The following is an 18,906-nucleotide window of genomic DNA, read 5'->3' on the forward strand; positions in this document are numbered from 1 at the left end:
TCAGCAGTATCCAAGTGCATGCATAAACATAGAAATCTCATTCTTTTTTTTTTCTATTTTTGAGTTTTTAAATGCTTTGAGTTAGAATCATAGAATCATGGAATCAGCCAGGTTGGAAGAGACCTCCAAGATCATCCAGTCCAACCTAGCACCCAGCCCTAGCCAGTCAACCAGACCATGGCACTAAATGCCTCATCCAGGCTTTGCTTGAACACCTTCAGAGACAGCAACTCCACCACTTCCCTGGGCAGCCAAATGAAAAGTCTGTGCTAGGAGTACTGCAGCTCTAACACATAACAGAGCCTGAACCTGGGTAGCTATTAGCTTCCATGCTAGGTTTACAGTCTGGAATTAATCTCAAGAAATTTGGAAGCCTTTCTTATTAAAACAGCATTGTTTCAGTTTTGAAAGATGTGTGCAGCTCCTAATTCCCATTTTGCAAAGTCCTTTTGACTCTCAGGAGGAAGAAATGCAATTTTAGATACATATATAATAAATAAATAAATAAGTGACCCTTTTTTAAAATAAATAATAAAACCAAATTAACCCCAGCCAATGCCTGGGTCATTTTGGTGCTGGGCTGGGTGTTATGGATGCATAAGTCTGACAGCTGTAATCCGAAAAGATTCCAGAAGGCTGTGTTGTGGTAGGCCTGAGAGGCCCAAAACAGCCTTAATCCATGTCCTGGCTTGCCCAGACATGTTTTTATCCTCCATGAGAGAAGCAAGCGCAAGAAAGAAGACAAAAGAACCTGAGCCACTAAGTCTAAGGACTCTGGCCTGCCCAGAGTCCTGTGGTAAACAAGGTACACACACTCAGCTTGTGCCTGCCCAGTGCAAGGCCTGTGCTTTTCCCAAAGTTGGGTAAAGAGCCTGTGGCTTTGCTTATATGGTCAGGTTTGGCTAAGTGCCATTCCAATTGGCTATTCTCTCTCCAAAGGGCAATTGATCTCACCCCACATTGATAAAACAACCTGCTCCTCTGTGCTCTGCTGTGCTCTGCAGTGCTATTTGTGCCTGCTGTTGCCTGCTGCCATTGCTTACTGCCTTATGGTTTGCCTGGAAACTCCACTGTCGTGAGTTTACTGGGGACAGACTCTAAATGCCAGCACGTGATCAGCCTGCATGGCCAGCGTGACATCGTGCTGAGACTGCACATCACAGCACATCCTGCCTGCACCTGAAAGTCTCCTGCTAAGACTAGAAGCCCTGGAGATACACAGATCATCCAGAGGAGCCAGGAGACAAGGTCAGAGATTGTCTGCCTCTTTCCCCAGAAGCCTGAGAAGAATCAAGTCTCAGCAGCTGGCAAGACAGAGATCCCTGAAAGCATTTGGACACTGTCTGGGTCTGTGGCCAGTCTCATGAGTCAAATAATAAACATACTTAAAGCCTCTTTGTGATTCTCCTTTGCCTTCTGCCATCAGCAGAAAGAGCTCCTTGAGTCCATCTACTGGACAAGTGGTATATTGACCACAAGTGGCAGTTGACCTCAGGAATCTTCTCTTCCAGCTCAATTAATGTTTATATATTTTGCTAGTTATTACTAGATCTAGATATTACCCATTGAATGTTTCCATGACCATGCAAGAACCTGAATATTATTAAAGTTAGTGGTTGGGGGTGGCAAGAGCTGTGAATAGCAAAACTAATATACAATATTTTGGGAAAAAATACCATCTCACATCAATTAGAATCATAGAATCATAGAATCAACCAGGTTGGAAGAGACCTCCAAGATCATCCAGTCCAACCTAGCACCCAGCCCTGTCCAATCAACCAGACCATGGCACTAAGTGCCTCAGCCAGGCTTTTCTTGAACACCTCCAGGGATGGTGACTCCACCACCTCCCTGGGCAGCTCATTCCAATGCCAATCACTCTCTCTGGCAACAACTTCCTCCTAACAGCCAGCCTAGACCTCCCCCGGTACAACTTGAGACTGTGTCCCCTTGTTCTATTGCTGGTTGCCTGGGAGAAGAGACCAACCCCACCTGGCTACAGCCTCCCTTCAGGTAGTTGTAGACAGTAATAAGATCATCCCTGAGCCTCCTCTTCTCCAGGCTAAACAGGCCCAGCTCCCTCAGCCTCTCCTCACAGGGTTTGTGTTCCAGGCCCCTCACCAGCTTTGTTGCCCTTCTCTGGACACCTTCCAGCACCTCAACATCTCTCTTGAATTGAGGGGCCCAGAACTGGACACAGGACTCAAGGTGTGGCCTGACCAGTGCTGAGTACAGGGGCAGAATAACCTCCCTTGTCCTACTGGCCACACTGTTCCTGCTGCAGGCCAGGATGCCACTGGCTCTCTTGGCCACCTGGGCACACTGCTGGCTCATCTTCAGCTACTATCTATCAGTACCCCCAGATCCCTTTCCTCCTGGCTGCTTTCCAGACACTCAGTCCCCAGCCTGTAGTGCTGCTTGGGGTTGTTGTGGCCAAAGTGCAGAACCCTGCACTTGACCTTGTTAAATCTCATTCCATTGGCCTCTGCCCACCCATCCAGCCTGGCCAGGTCCCTCTGCAGGGCTCTCCTACCTTCCAACAGATCCACAGCTGCTCCCAGCTTGGTGTCATCTGCAAACTTACTGCTGCTGGACTCAATCCCCTCATCCAGATCATCAATAAAGATATTGAACAGGACTGTGCCCAGCACTGATCCCTGGGGCACACCACTAGTGACAGCTGCCAACTGGATGTGGCACCATTCACCACCACTCTCTGGGCTCTGCCATCCAGGCAGTTCTTGATCCAGCACAGAGTGAACCTGTCCAAGCCATGAGCTGCCAGTTTTGCCAGGAGCTTCTTGTGGCAGACAGTGTCAAAGGCTTTGCTGAAGTCCAGGTAGACTACATCCACAGCCTGCCCCACATTCACCAGGTAGGTAACCTGATCATAAAAGGAGATCAGGTTGGTGAGACAGGACCTGCCCTTCCTAAACCCATGCTGGCTGGGCCTGATCCCTTGGCCATCCTGTAGGTGCTTTGTGATGGCACCCAAGATTACCTGTTCCATGCCCTTGCCTGGCACTGAGGTCAGGCTCACAGGTCTGTAGTTTTCTGGCTCCTCCTTACGACCCTTCTTGTGCATGGGAATCACATTGGCAGCTTCCAGTCTCTGGGGACCTCTCCAGTGAGCCAGGACTGCTGATAAATGATGGAGTCTACAACTACCTGAAGGGTGGTTGTGGCCAGGAGGAGGTTGCTCTCTTCTCTCAGGTGGCCAGCTCCAGAACAAGAGGACACAGCCTCAGGCTGCGCCAGGGGAAATTTCGGCTCGAGGTGAGGAGAAAGTTCTTCACTGAGAGAGTCATTGGGCACTGGAATGGGCTGCCCGGGGAGGTGGTGGAGTCGTCGTCCCTGGGGCAGTTCAAGGCAAGGTTGGATGTGGCACTTGGTGCCATGGTCTAGCCTTGGGCACTGTGGTAAAGGGTTGGACTTGATGATCTGTGAGGTCTCTTCCAACCTTGGTGATACTGTGATACTGTGATACTGTGAGAGTGGCTTGGCCAGCTCAGCTGCCAGCTCTCTCAGCACCCTAGGGTGGATCCCATCCGGTCCCATGGACTTGTGAGGATCCAAATGACACAGCAGGTCCCTTACTGCTTCCTCATGGATTAGAGGGGGACTGTACTGGTCCCTGACTCCATCCACCACTTCAGGAGTCCAGCTGTCCTGGAGACAACCTGTCCCACTAGTGAAGATTGAGGCAAAGAAGGTGTTAAGCACCTCTGCCTTTTCCTCATCCTTTGTCACTATGTTCCCCTCTCTATCTAACAAGGACTGGAGGTTGTCCTTGGCCCTTCTCTGCCATTCAGATATTTAAAGAAACACTTTTTATTCTCCTTGACAGCCGTGGCCAGCCTGAGCTCCAAGTGGGCTTTTGCCTCTCTCATTTTTCCTCTACAAGACCTAGCAACTTCCTTGAACTTCTCCTGGGACACCTCCCCTCTTTTCCAAAGGTGATACACTCTCTTTTTTGTCTTTAATTCCTTCAGCAGCTCCCTGCCCATCCAGTCTGGCTGCCTCCCTCCTCGGCTCCTCTGCCGGCTCAGTGGCACAGCTGCTCCTGTGCCTGCAGGAGTTCTTTCTTGAAGCAGGTCCAACCTTCCTGGACCCCTCTGTTTCCAAGGGCTTTTTCCCAAGGAAGTTTCTGAATTAGTTCCTTTAATAGGCTGAAGTCTGCCCTTTGGAAGTCCAGCGTGGAGGTTCTGTTAGTGCCCCTCCTGGTTTCCCCTTTGTAACAAGCTGTCCAAAAGGGCTCCTCTACACACAAGGAATCAATCAAAATCCATCCCATGTTGGATGAATTTATTCCAAAAGTTGGGGCAAAAACTCAGCACTGAAGAAATAGGCAGCAAGCAGCTGTCTCAGCTTTCCCTGAGACAACCAAGAGCTCTGCACCTAGAATTGACTTTCCAGTAGAAGCTGTGCTTCCCCAATCCTTCCAGTGGTTTTCTACCTCAACTAATGCTCCAGAAGGGAAAGGAACATTAAATCAGGTATTTAAAAGACTGGCTTGCAGTCAAACATTGCTGTGTTGATACCTTACAGTTCCCACCCACCACACAAGCAAGCTGAGCACAGGTCAGACCCATGGCAGCTGGAACATATTCCAGTGCCCATTCCTAAGTTGACAAGGCAGCAGCTTTGCTCAGAAAACACAAACCTTTGTCCACGGGGCAAGGGATTGTAAATTGTGGATGAGTAGAAGTGAAATCATCTAGCAGAGGGAAATGCCAGTGTGAGGATAATCTTCAAGGGAAAGACTGAGGAACTAAGATATGCTTGGCACCTGCAGCATAGCCTGCCTCCCATGTATCGCCTGATAAAATGTGGAGTCCAGCACTCAAGAAGAGTATATGGGAAGGAGATAACTCGAGATTTCCTTGCAGCAACAGATTGGCAAGCAGCAGGAAGCCAGAAAACCAGAACAATAAAACCCAGCATCTGTTTAGAACTCATCATCTGGGAAAATGCAGGCATGGACTCAGAGGTGAGCAGATGAAAACCTCTTAAAGGCAAGCTAAGCCAGTGAGGTATAAAATTCAAGATGCTTCATTATCAGCCCTGTGCCCAGACTAACTCTTCTAGACATCTTGCCACAGTTTCTATTTTCTTCAGTATTTATAGCCAGTGGATCACATTTGTCTTCTAGTTAATACAGGCAATAAAGAATCATGTTATACACAGCAGTCAAAACCAGGCAGCAGAGTGTCAGGTGGGTTTTACAGTGGCTAACCTTACACAACTGTTTCAGGAGAGGAAATGAGGACTGACTCATTTGAGCCAGAAGTGTGCCCAGGTGGCCAAGAGAGCCAGTGGCATCCTGGCCTGCATCAGGAATGGTGTGGCCAGCAGGAGCAGGGAGGTCATTCTGCCCCTGTACTCTGCACTGGTTAGACCACACCTTGAGTACTGTGTTCAGTTCTGGGCCCCCCAGTTCAGGAGGGACATTGAGATGCTTGAGTGTGTCCAGAGAAGGGCGACGAGGCTGGGGAGAGGCCTTGAGCACAGCCCTACGAGGAGAGGCTGAGGGAGCTGGGATTGGTTAGCCTGGAGAAGAGGAGGCTCAGGGGAGACCTTATTGCTGTCTACAACTACCTGAGGGGAGGTTGTGGCCAGGAGGAGGTTGCTCTCTTCTCTCAGGTGGCCAGCACCAGAACAAGAGGACACAGCCTCAGGCTGCGCCAGGGGAGATTTAGGCTGGAGGTGAGGAGAAAGTTCTTCCCTGAGAGAGTCATTGGACACTGGAATGGGCTGCCCGGGGAGGTGGTGGAGTCGCCGTCCCTGGAGCTGTTCAAGGCAAGGTTGGATGTGGCACTTGGTGCCATGGTCTGGCCTTGAGCTCTGTGGTAAAGGGTTGGACTTGATGATCTATGAGGTCTCTTCCAACCCTGATGATACTGTGATACTGTGTGACTCATCTGGCTGAAACAGAAGGGGGCAAGTGGGTGACAGTGGCTTACACTCCCGGCTTTACGTGAGAAAATGAAAGGTTGACAGGCAGCCTTGTGCAAGACTTCTTTCTACTGTCTATGATGGCACAAGCTCATCTGTAGAGCTAAAATCTGTGCTTGCCTCACTGCCTCAGTGCTCACCCTAGCTACCTCATGTGACTTGAGCACAGCATGCAGGAACTGGTACCAGGCCAGTGAGGCAGCAAACACTCGCTTCCACGGGGCACAGTGGCATGATTTGGTACTAACTGTATCACTGCGTTAGCTATCGACGTTAGCTTCCAGTCGCAGAAGGGGAAGGCTTGAGCTCAGCATTCCTCATTTCAGCTACATTGCCATTCAAACTAGATCACTCATTCCTCAAAACAGAAATAAGTAAATCTCATGTCTTAAAGTGCATATAAAGGCAGATGAGATCATCAAGGAAAACAATAATATAGAAACAAGACTAATAGGGTGATAATTGGCTAATAATTAGGTTAGTCAATTTGATTAGATAAAATGATGCATAGGCCTTATTCTAATCTATGAAATGAAATGAAGCAGGGAAGAGTACTTTGGGCAGATATGCTACAGTAAGAGAGAAAAATAGCATAGTTTTTGAGAGGATTACTTTTTTAATTAGTCTATTTTCCAGAAGAAGAGGAAAAGAACTAATTTTATCACAGTAAGAAGAGGCTTCTTCCCCCTCACTTCATTGTCATGAAGGCAGCCTCAAATTCAGCAGTCTGAAGAGTGGCCCAAATAGAATCATAGAATCATAGAATCAACCAGGTTGGAAGAGACCTCCAAGATCATCCAGTCCAACCTAGCACCCTGCCCTAACCAATCAACCAGACCATGGCACCAAGTGCCTCATCCAGGCTTTTCTTGAAGACCCCCAGGGACGGTGCCTCCACCACCTCCCTGGGCAGCCCATTCCAATGCCAATCACTCTCTCTGTGAAGAACTTCTTCCTAACATCCAGCCTATACCTACCCTGGCACAACTTGAGACTGTGTCCCCTTGTTCTATTGCTGGTTGCCTGGGAGAAGAGGCCACCCCCCACCTGGCTACAATGCCCCTTCAGGTAGTTGTAGACAGTAATAACATCACCCCTGAGCCTCCTCTTCTCCAGGCTAAACAGGCCCAGCTCCCTCATCTCTGTTGGATGAGGCTACTGGGGTCACAACAAGAAAGACCTGGGGCTTATTAAACAATATGCATTAAAAACTAAGCTATGGCAGCGTGGTAGAAGCCTTGCACAGAACAGACGTAACGAGTGTACGAGGCAGAGTGACTGCGTCTGACGGTGCAAGGCTTCCAGCAGTGCAGGCTGCAGTAACTGCACGCCCTGCTGCAGGACAGGGGCAGTCAGGTATCCTCACTTCACAGGCACTCAGGGTAAGCATTTCCAGCCTCTGATTTAGATTATTCCTAAAAGGTCCATCACATCAAGACCATTTTTTTCAACTGCTCAACAAGAAACAAGCTAATTGCTGTAACACTTACCAAAGGAGGAGGTGGTGGCTGGACTGTATAGGGAGGTGGTGGTGTGTCTGTTATTTCTGGATCATCATGTTCACTTTCACTGTAGCATTCTGAGGCAGACATGGAAAATAAGCAAAACCAAAGCATTAGACCAATACTCATTTTTTCTTTGCAGTGCTATGGTAACCAAAGGTCACCAAATAGGTCTGAGTATCACACTGTAACAAGTCACCATCTCCTACAATGAAAATTAACCAACTGGTAGTAATGGCACATTACTTCACGGCAACATTTTTCCTTTCAGTGAAAAACAAAAGTGTTAATTTCCTTTGGCAGAACACACTGGATGGCACTGCTCTAGCTAGCTTCACAAATAGCTTCTGGGGGGCACTTTTTTCCTTCCTTTACAAGAAAGGCTGCATCATTTCTTGTCTGTACTAGAGAGACCTCTTGTGAGTGGCAACTCCTGTCCCTTAATCTCTGCAATGAGTAAATTTTCCTCAAGCTAACAACAGGCAATGGCATTTGGGATGCAATTTTGGAGGAAAAGATTGCTCACATGGTGTTTGGGGAACCATAGAGCAGCCTCATGAGAAACTTTTGTCACTACATGGTAACTCAAACAGGCCTGCCATGCAGCACAGCGGTACAGTGGGGCCCCTTCCCTGGGGTTATTCAGAGTGAGGCTTGATGGTGCCCTGGGCAACCTCTCCTAGTTGAGGATGTCCCTGCTGACTGCAGGGCAGGGACTTGAACTAGAAGATGTTTGAAGATTCCTTCCAGCTTGGACTATTCTATGAGTCTATGAGCAGAGCTAGTTCTAAATCTAAACACAGAGCTCTAGGACTGCACATCTCTTTATTGTTTTAATGGAGCCTGCATATCACTTCACACATGACAAAGAACCAGTCACATTCTTGCTTCTTTCAGCTACCTGGCCAGCAGGTGAAAGCATTTTCTTAGATGCATTTTAAAAGTGGATTAAATTAAGTGATAATCATTGACAAAGGGAGACATATCAAAGGAAAGGTAGTTGCCATTTCCTATTCCCAGGGCCTGGCTGCAGCCACCGACCATGATCGCTTTCCTCTGCTAAAGCTTCCAGGACCTGTCAGCCATTCACATCCAACGTTTGTAGGAGCAAGTGCTTGCATCCTGCCCTTGCACCATGGGTGAAGGGTGTTTGCACTCAACCCCAACTGACTGAGCTGGGGCTATGAAAGTCTGCAAAGACAGCTGGACCTTAGCAAGTACAACATAAGTGAGTGTGTAGTGTCACAAGAGCAGAGGCTGCCACTGTGGTCTCCAGAGGAGTCTCCCTCTCCCTCCACTGGTCCCCAGCAGTAGCTTGTACCATTCATAAGCAGCTGGGTATCACCAGTGGAAGCAATACTTCAGCTCTCTTCCCGAGTGGGGCAAGGTCGTTTGTGTTCTGGGAGTACTTTGTAAGAGCCAGACTTGATGGCTTGATAATCACCTTGGAATATCTTTTAACTAAATCAATACTCTCTTTGTGTATGTCATTTGGGGGAGATTTAGTAACCAGAGTGTGAAGGGTGCAAAGTTTTGAGATAGAAGAATTTTGTACATGTGAGAGAGAGGTTTCTAATATGTTAACCTGAAAAGTGAAACCTGAAAAGTTTCATTTTCTTTTCTCCCTATGTTGTTTGCAGCATTATAGGCTTTTAAATAACAAGGCTGATACCGTCTGCTGGCACAGCTCAGTGTAAAGGACTAAGGCTGGCTGCAGTAAGGCTTATATCAAATTCTAAGGCTCATTCAATGACTTCTTGAAGAACTCTTGGTAAAGAGTTTATTGTTTCTGCAGCTTTCCTTTTAGGCACATAGAAAAACTGAAAAAGAACCAACAGCTGTTTCTGACACTCTAAATAGGCAAATAGGGTTGGAGGGGTGTTAAAACACATAGAAACTGCATGCATATACAAGTAGCAAATGCCAAGACCCTCCTGAACAGTTATGGCATGTGAGGCAAAGGAGAGAACTGGGTCAGGAGGAACAGAAGTGACTGTGGGTAATGGTAGCATTTTTTTACATGTAGGTCATAGAATCATAGAATCAACCAGGTTGGAAGAGACCTCCAAGATCGTCCAGTCCAACCTAGCACCCAGACCTATCCAGTCAACCAGACCATGGCACCAAATGCCTCATCCAATCTTTTCTTCAACACCTCCAGGGATGGCGACTCCAACACCTCTCTGGGCAGCCCATTCCAATGCCAGTCACTCTCTCTGGCAACAACTCCCTCCTAACATCCAGCCTAGACCTCCCCTGGCACAGCTTGAGACTGTGTCCCCTTGTTCTATTGGTGGTTGCCTGGGAGAAGAGACCAAACCCACCTGGCTACAGTCTCCCTTCAGGTAGTTGTAGACAGCAATGAGGTCACCCCTGAGCTTCCTCTTCTCCAGGCTGCACACCCCCAGCTCCCTCAGCCTCTCCTCATAGGGTTTCTGTTCCAGGCCCCTCACCAGCTTTGTCACCCTTCTCTGAACACATTCTAGCACCTCAACATCTCTCTTGAACTGGGGGGACCAGAACTGGACACAATACTCAAGGTCTGCCCAGGCATATCACTGGGGTGGTAAATCCATGCTCATGGCAGTACTGGAGCACATGCCAAAAACACCACACATGGAATGAAGAGAGTTGCTTGACATTAAAGCCAAAGTGCTTGTTCTGAAGGAGAAATGGGCCAGCAGCTTCAACTGAAGAATTATTCTTGGCTATTTTTGTATTTATTGCAGGGTGGTTGGATTAGGTAAGATAACCTGCTGCAAAGGTTGTTAGTTGGATTATTTTGTAGCTTTCTGTCATTTTTCTTAACTAAAATGAGTTCTGCTTTCTCATTCTGAGTTGTTTGATAATTTTCAGTTGAACCACAGCAACCAATGCCACCTTTTCTGAGACTTCATAAAAATTATTTGCTGCCATGTATAGGATTTTGATCATCCAGATCTTCCAGCAACCTCCACCAACATGAGCAACATGTTTGGATACTTCCTCCCTGATTATGATTAGCATGCATTTCTTGATGACTAGCCCTTTATCCTAATTATGTCTGGAGAAATTAAAAGTGAGGCTCAACAGGGCTCTGGGCAACCTGCTCTAGTTGAGGATACCCCTGCTTACTGCAGAGAGGGTTGGACAAGATGACATTTCCAACCCAGAACATTCTATGGTTCTGTTTCAGACTGATAGAAAATTGGTTTCAGAGGAATTTGGTGGTAGGGGAATTAACAGTTTTTCTAACAAGAAATTAAAAAGGAACTATGAAATGGAAGGAAGAGGGAGGGAAGGGGGGAGGGAAGGGGGGAGGGAAGGGAAAAGGGAAGGGAAGAGGGAAGGGAAGAGGGAAGGGAAGAGGGAAGGGGGAGGGAAGGGAAAAGGGAAGGGAAGAGGGATGGGAAGAGGGAAGGGAAGAGGGAAGGGGGAGGGAAGGGGGAGGGAAGGGGGAAAGAAGAGGGAAGAAAATCAATTATGAGACCTGCTGAAATTGATGGCATCTGCTTACCAGCCCCTAATCTGCTTGTTAGCGTAGAGTACAAATGGAACCAAAGCATGGATGGAGCCTGATCAGATGAATCAATAGTGGCATTACATACCCAAAACCTTGATATAAACCAGAACACCTAAATGTTTATACTGCTATAAATACCAATTTCTTCTTCATCATGTGTCCTGGTAGGGCATAAATCCTGCCAGACCAGTTTAACCCTTGCTCTCCTCCTGTTGCGGGTTCTGGAGTTGAGTGGATGAGCAAACAGTGGAGGGTTTGGCCCCAGCAAAGCCCTGAGGGCTGGGAGCTCAGCACCACCAAGTCAGGTGTCTTGTGCTGCCCCTCAACATGCCTGCGTGGTCACACAAGGCAGGAAGCTTTGAGTTCTGTGGCCAAAACAATGATGTTAGTGCCTATTGGCCAGTTTCATTTTCCAAATGCTGTATTTAATGGGGGGTGACTTAGAAGCTCTGCTTTCCTGCCCCCACTCTCCACCGTGAGGAGGACCCTGGTCGTGGCCCATTTAACTGGGAAGCACAGCGGCAATGTGTTTGCAGCTTGCGCCGGCAGGTTAGCAGCAACCCAGTTCTCCTCTCCTTCCCTGTGCCTGGAATAGTTTGTATTGTTACCCTAGGGATCAACGTGCCATGAATACATATCCTATAGCTAATGCTAGGACTCCATAGGCATAGTTAGAATTTTTCCTGTTTTCTCATTCCAATTTTCCAAGTTCTGATTGTTTAAACTGTTTAACTCCATGTTTATAAATACCCTTTGTGCAACTACTTCCTATTGACTGAAAATCCAAACAATCTCAGGGAATTTTCCTGAAATTTTGAATTTTAATAATAAAAAATAATATTAATACTGAAATATTAATTATTCATAACCTGCTATTAATTTCTACAACATAATGCCAACTCCTTTACAATCTGAGCAGTTCTATAAAAGACAGTGGGTACCAGTACCCTAAAAAATAGAGTCAAAAGCCCAGAGGAAAGCACATATTGTGTTCAGTTCTGGGCCCCCCAGTTTAGGAGGGACATTGAGATGCTTGAGCGTGTCCAGAGAGGGGCGACGAGGCTGGTGAGAGGCCTTGAGCACAGCCCTACGAGGAGAGGCTGAGGGAGCTGGGATTGGTTAGCCTGGAGAAGAGGAGGCTCAGGGGAGACCTTATTGCTGTCTACAACTACCTGAGGGGAGGTTGTGGCCAGGAGGAGGTTGCTCTCTTCTCTCAGGTGGCCAGCACCAGAACAAGAGGACACAGCCTCAGGCTGCACCAGGGGAAATTTAGGCTGGAGGTGAGGAGAAAGTTCTTCACTGAGAGAGTCATTGGACACTGGAATGGGCTGCCCGGGGAGGTGGTGGAGTCGCCGTCCCTGGAGCTGTTCAAGGCAGGATTGGACGTGGCACTTGGTGCCATGGTCTGGCCTTGAGCCCTGTGGTAACAGGTTGGACTTGATGATCTATGAGGTCTGCTTCCAACCTTGGTGGTACTGTGATATTGTGATATTCCCCAAGTCAGAGACCACCCCCAGTTTGCTAACATACATACTATCCACAGCACTTGTTTTAAACCATCTCACTTAGATCCCCACCAGCAGCCTTTTCAAGTGCTCTGACAAGTGACTTGCTTCGTCCTTTACCCAGATTTGTGATTCAAGTGCAGGTATCCTTCCACCAAGAAAAAAAACCCTGTAAGGTCAGTGTGCAATTTAAACAATAAATAAATTGCTAATGAACTTTAAAATGTACTCATTCCACAATGGATTCTTGGGGTTGGCTGCAAAGGAAATTGTAGGCTTTAGTACACTCACTACTAACTCCTCCAACATAGCTGCTGTTGGAAGACCCAGGGATGGACGAGACACCAGGGGCAGGTTTACATTGCGTGAGATTTTTCTAAGCTAGTGTGTTCAAAGGCTGTAGCTTGACTGCTGTAATACACCATACCAGCTCAAACTCCACAGGAACACAGCTGTTTCTCTTCACACTTGGTAGGCTTAGCATGCCAGCAAACCTGTCAGAAAGTAGGTACACTTCTCTCACAAGGTCACCAAGTGTTCCTCGGTACCACTGTTTCTCACATTTGTTTTCTTTCTCTGAGATTATCTGGGCCATTTCTGTTTGATTTCTTAGAGCTCGGTCAGTAGACAGACCCAGGTTGGTAATTTAAAAGAAATAAAACAGCTGATGAAAATTTGGTCAAGGAAACTCTATGAAGATCCTGATGAAGTCATGTATTGAAGCCACCATTAGGAGCATACCTTCCTCACTCTTTCCGTTGGATGCTTGAGGGTCTACAGCCATCCCCAGCTTACTTAGCCATCTGTGTTGGAAACAGGAAATACATAGTTAGGGATACTTGCATACTGTTCAGGTAGTTTTGCCCCTTTAAAATGTCTTCTACATCACCACATCTATTTTCATTAACCTGAAGACTAAATGTCAAAATGTCTTTCTATTTCTTAGGTCACCTTCTAGAAAGTCACCAGTTTCCTGAATACCAACGTTCCTGTGGTGAGCAGAACTAGGTGCCTGGGACATCTTTCCCTGAGCCTGCAAAGAAACTGTTGATGATCAATAACTTGTGTTTGTGGAAGCTAAACGAAAAATACATCTGCTCTAAGACAATGTTAGTGGCTTAGTCCTTCTGTTGAGTTGCCATATTTAGCTGAGAGAAAACAGAGGAGCCATAGAAGATGATACCAGTTGCCCTGGCCAAAGCTATTACAACAGTCTAAGAGTCTATCTGACTGATTAGTTGCTTTATTCAAGTCTCTATGCACTTTTGGTTTCAGTAAGTCTCACTCTCTGTTTTGCTCTAAGCTGTTAACAGGGATTTTTTTTTCCCTCTTCCTAGGTGGCTAGAGAAAAAGAGACTGAGCAGGAAAACTTCACTCACTAGAACTACTTGAAAGGACATTGTGTGCTGGGTGTCAGACTCTTATAATAAGTGGTAGGACAAAACAAAATGGCCACAAGTTGCACTAAAGGAGCTATAGATTGGATGTTGGAGGCAACTTCTTCACTAAAAGGGTTATCAAGCATTTGAATAACCTCCCCAGGGAGGTGGTTGAATCCCCAATCTCTGGGAGTGTTTAAAAGACAGACATGTGACACTAAAAGGCATGGTCAACACCAGACTCAGTGGAGTTAGATAATGTCTGGACTCAATGATCTTAGAGGTCTTTTCCAACTGAAATGATTCTATGAAACAACTCCTAGATGTATTTTCATGTGCATTGTGCTTGGTTCTAGGTCTTTCAGATCTATCCAGATTTTAAGAAACAAAAAGGTAATAAAACTCAAGCCTTTCAGATTAAAACTCAAGGCCTCAATAGAGAATATGCAAAGTGTAAGAATTAAGATTCAAAACTCTGAAAGACATGTTGTGTCTGATCTTGATTCTAGGGGCCTGAACGTGTCCAGAGAAGGGCAAGAAGGCTGGTGAGGGGGCTGGAGCACAGCCCTATGAAGAGTGGCTGAGGGAGTTGGGGTTGTTCAGCCTCGAGAAGAGGAGGCTCAGGGGAGACCTCATTGCTGTCTATGACTACCTGGAAGGAGGTTGTAGCCAGGTGAGGATTGGTCTATTCTCCCAGGCACCCAGTGACAGAACAAGAGGACACAGTCTCAAACTGCACCAGGGCAGGTTTAGGCTGGACATTAAGAAGAAATTCTTCACAGAGAGAGTGATTTGCTATTGGAATGGGCTGCCTGGCAAGGTGGTGGAGTCACCATCCCTGGAGGTGTTTAAAAGAAGTCTGGATGTGGCACTCAGTTCCATTGTTTAGTTAATTAGAAGGGTTAGGTGATAGGTTGGACTCAATGATCCTAGAGGTCTTTTCCAACCTGGTTACCTCTGTGATTCTGTGAACAGGAACAACTCAAGTAAAACCATTGTCAAAGTAACTAGACTTTTAGACTGCATTATGAACACTAGAGCCACACAACAGGCCAGGAAAACAAAGTGTTGTTTCCACCAGAGTAGATTATTGACTTTCTTCTCACTGTTATGATTAACAGGATGATTTTTTTATTAAAAAAGAAAAAAAAAAGAAAAAAAATCTTGCCAAAAGAAAATATTTGCTAGAAGCTCCAGGACCTCATTAATGACTAGGTCAGATGCATTACCAGTAACCATGTGCAACTGGCCAGGCAAAAGTACAAATCTACTCTTTACACCTCTACTTTTCCTGTGTGCATGACAATAGCAAATCCATGCTCAATCAGTGAAGCAAATGACTGTGTTAATAAAGTCAGTATTCACTCATTGATATACCTGCATGAAGAGTTACAAAAGGTCGTGATCCACTGAGCATTTATGCACATCAGTAACTCGACACACGTGAATGCCCCAAGGAGCTCAGTGGAACTGCTGACATGCATATGTATTTGCAGGACTAGAGCCAAGAGGACAGATGTCTTTTAGTCTGCTTTGGCATATGCGGGAGTGTGCGTGTACTTGATGCATTGAATGTGTGCGGTTTGTACTTTGCCAAGGAAAACTTCATCAATTACAGCCACGAGAAATCAGTATTAGTGCAATATAGTGCAAGCTGCTCTAATGATAGGCTACCTAGCTTTAAGCCAAAATAAAATTTACTTGAGAAGTGGAGTTGAAAGGGAATCTTGCTGGGGCATAAGAGCTAGTACACCTGCGTAGATTTCGCTCATTCACTCACGTGAGACTAAATGTTTCGAAAGTGTCATTGAAACACTGAAAAATTCCATCTGGGCTCCAAGCTGGCTGTTAGAGCACACTGATGTCCTCCATTACCTCTGATTTTCCTTTTCCTTCTTGTATCATTTCTTCTTTTCCCTCTCAACCACCGTTATTCTCTCTACAGAAATATTCCTGTGCAAAGTTCCTTCATTCTCAGTTGCCCTCAGCCCATCTGCCTCAAGAACTCACTCCACTCAGGACCTCCAGTAGAAAATGCAATGATGAAGAAATGGATGGATATTTCCCTACCAGTATATTCTATGCTCCTCCAAAGTGCAAAGGACAGTATGTTCTTTCCATCTATACTTACTTGCATGCATCTCTAGAGCAAATATATTAATAGATATCTATATGCATACAGTATTGTAGTATCATACATTTCTGTTGCCCTTTCATAATCACAGAATAGAATCATAGAATCAAACAGGCTGGAAGAGACCTCCAAGATCATCCAGTCCTACCTAGCACCCAGCCCTATCCAGTCAACTAGACCATAGCACTAAGTGCCTCATCCACTCTTTTATTGAACACCTCCAGGGACTCCACCACCTCCCTGGGCAGCCCATTCCAATGCCAATCACTCTCTCTGGCAACAACTTCCTCCTAACATCCAGCCTAGACTTCCTCCAGCACAACTTGAGACTGTGTCCCCTTGTTCTATTGCTGATTGTCTGGCAGAAGAGACCAACCCCCATCTGGCTACAACGTCCTTTCAGGTAGTTGTAGACACCAATGAGGACACCCCTGAGCCTCCTCTTCTCCAGGCTGCACACCCCCAGCTCCCTCAGCCTCTCCTCATAGGGTTTGTGTTCCAGGCCTTTCACCAGCTTTGTTGCCCTTCTCTGGACACATTCCAGCACCTCAAGATCTCAGAAGGTCACACAGACTCTCTCAACCTCTGTCTATCTCTATTACAATAAATATATATGAAGTCTTCTGTTTATAGAAGGAAAGAAGAGTCAATGTCCGAAGAATCTTACAAGGAGCATCAACAGAGCCTTGACTAAAATCCTGACCCATCACAGGACTTCTTTTCCCCTTTAAATTCTACTGCTTTGTACCCAGGATCTGGTCGTTCAATGCAATGGCTTTGTGAACAGGCTGCAAGCTGAAGTAAGCAACCAAACAAAAACCCCAAACAAGCACAAGACAAAGAAATTATGTATCTAGATCAGCCAAATCGGGTTGGTAGCAAATAGTATTTATTTCTGATAGCTCAGTGGTTTCTAAAACAGCAGTGTTCATAGCCATTTCCACTTCTTGTGTTCAAAGCTGCATGAGTGAATTGCTGTTCCCACAGACGTTTGCAGAGAGATAATTTCTGATCTGTCACGAGGATCACCTAACTGCAGCACGGCCTGGCACTGATGCAAAGTTACTTACATTCCAAGAACAGCCCTTTGTATCCCCCTTTAAGCCTCTTTACTACCTGACATGTCACATCTGTGATAGAATTCTATTAAGCTTTTCTCTCTCTTTCCTTCCTTCCCTCACTTCTCCCAGGGCATTGAAATTGCTATCAAATCTTTGCACCTCCCAAATGAGAAGGGATTTATGCCAGTAGGTGTGGGGAAGATTAGTCCCAAAATCGAGTTAATGAGGCTATTCTGATTTCAGTTGTCACTAGTGAAGACACTGCAGTATTCCTTCTGTACAATGACCAAAAAACAAAACAACCTCAGTAATCCCCCAAATGACTTTGTCAACAACCAGCTGACAGTGAAGGAACTTTGAAAGGGTTGTCTCAAGCATGAGGCAGGATGAGATGTGGCCAGTTGCCCCTACTTACGTGTTCATTTCCAGGACGTTTTCTGCCGCAAAGTAAAATGTCTTGATCTGTGGGTGGCTGATTTTAATAGCACTTTAAGAAAAGAAAATTAGGAGAGAGATGAAGAAAACTACTTTATATAAGGAAAGAAAAAAAGATAGTTGAATGAATTAAAAATATTTATTCCCTCCACTATTAATGCAGATGAGTTCATCCCTGTAGCTCTTCTATTAAAAACTGGAGTCTATTTTTAACACATTTCCTGGGCCACACATTATTCAGAGAATTCTAAACTACAGGAGCTGAAAATGAAGGCATGAAGAATAAAGCAAAGACCTTCATTATGCCATTACATAATTCAGTTGTGTATCCACATCTTGAGTACTGTGTACAGCTTTGCTTCCCTCAGCTCAAAAAAAGGCGAGGGAAATAGAATTCAACAAAATGCAAGTGGCATACCAGTGGATAGAGACTGACTCTTCACTGCTTTCCTAAGGCACGTTTTAGAAGGCACCAAAGAAGCAACTAGGTGGCAGGTTCAAAACAAATAAAATGGAGGTGGCTCCTTCTCCCACCCACCAGTTACTCTGTGAGTCTCAGCCCCAAATTATGTTTGTTAAATGTCCACCAGTAAAACTTCTCAGCGTTTTTTCCTTTCCTAAAAGACAGTCTCTGACAGTGAGCCTCATGGCTTTCCTCTTTTCTGCCTTGTTGGCCAACTCCATCCCCTAGTGTACTCTGACCTGGCAGCCCCAGTCACTCCTCTCAGTTCTTCTAATTTACTCCATTCCAGACAAATGATGAGCAGGTGTTTTCCTCCCAGCCACTGACAGCCAACATCTGCAAAAGGGCAACATTTTCTAGTGGCCCTGCACTGTGTGACTCAGCCTTTCCTTTGAGAAAATGAAATGGAGCTCCCTGTGTTCAAAATAGTTGCTCTTTCTTTTGAGCAGTCAAGCCACAGTTAGTCTAAAGAACATCTACAGCTTACAACATCATGAAACTCAAACAGAAGAAGAAGAACTTGCTCTTGAAAGACACAATAAAAACCATGCTGAACCTTACAACTTTGAACATCAGCAACACCCCTCCAGACCTTTGACATGTACTCAGAAGCAGCTGGAAGTCAGTGCAGCATACTGAATTTGGAGGGAATATTTTGAAACGTTAGCATATTGCTAAGCAAAGTTTTTGTTTCCTGCACAGAGGCATCAAAGCACAGCTGAAGCTCAGCTGCACCACAGCAGCCTAAAGAATCATCGCGACTTGGAATGAGGCAGCATTACTTGCACCACTATTGACCTCTCCACCTAAAAGAAGGTATCTAAGACTGGGTGCAACTTCCTCAGTCTGGGAGCAAAGGAAAAGGCACACTGATCTACCTTTTTATTTGTAGTTTTAGCAGAGTACATCTGCCAGAGACTTGTCAATAGCGTTTCTGCGATATGACTTTCTCTCTGTAGCTCAATTAATA

At 45.9% G+C, this 18,906-nt stretch overlaps 1 protein-coding gene across 1 annotated transcript in view; it reads right to left on the reverse strand.

The window, feature by feature from the left end:
- IPCEF1 (interaction protein for cytohesin exchange factors 1) overlaps positions 1-18,906 on the reverse strand; it is a 47,480-nt gene that overhangs the window by 20,802 nt on the left and 7,772 nt on the right. Inside the window, exons 4-6 of the mRNA XM_064169438.1 lie at positions 17,454-17,525; positions 13,206-13,267; positions 7,446-7,534 (exon numbers count right to left, since the gene is read on the reverse strand). Coding sequence (XP_064025508.1) covers positions 7,446-7,534; positions 13,206-13,267; positions 17,454-17,525 — 223 coding nt within the window. The remainder of the gene's footprint in view (positions 1-7,445; positions 7,535-13,205; positions 13,268-17,453; positions 17,526-18,906) is intronic.

The sequence above is a fragment of the Pogoniulus pusillus genome, chromosome 31 (genome assembly GCF_015220805.1).
Source record: "Pogoniulus pusillus isolate bPogPus1 chromosome 31, bPogPus1.pri, whole genome shotgun sequence".
NCBI classification, from domain to species: Eukaryota; Metazoa; Chordata; class Aves; order Piciformes; family Lybiidae; genus Pogoniulus; species Pogoniulus pusillus.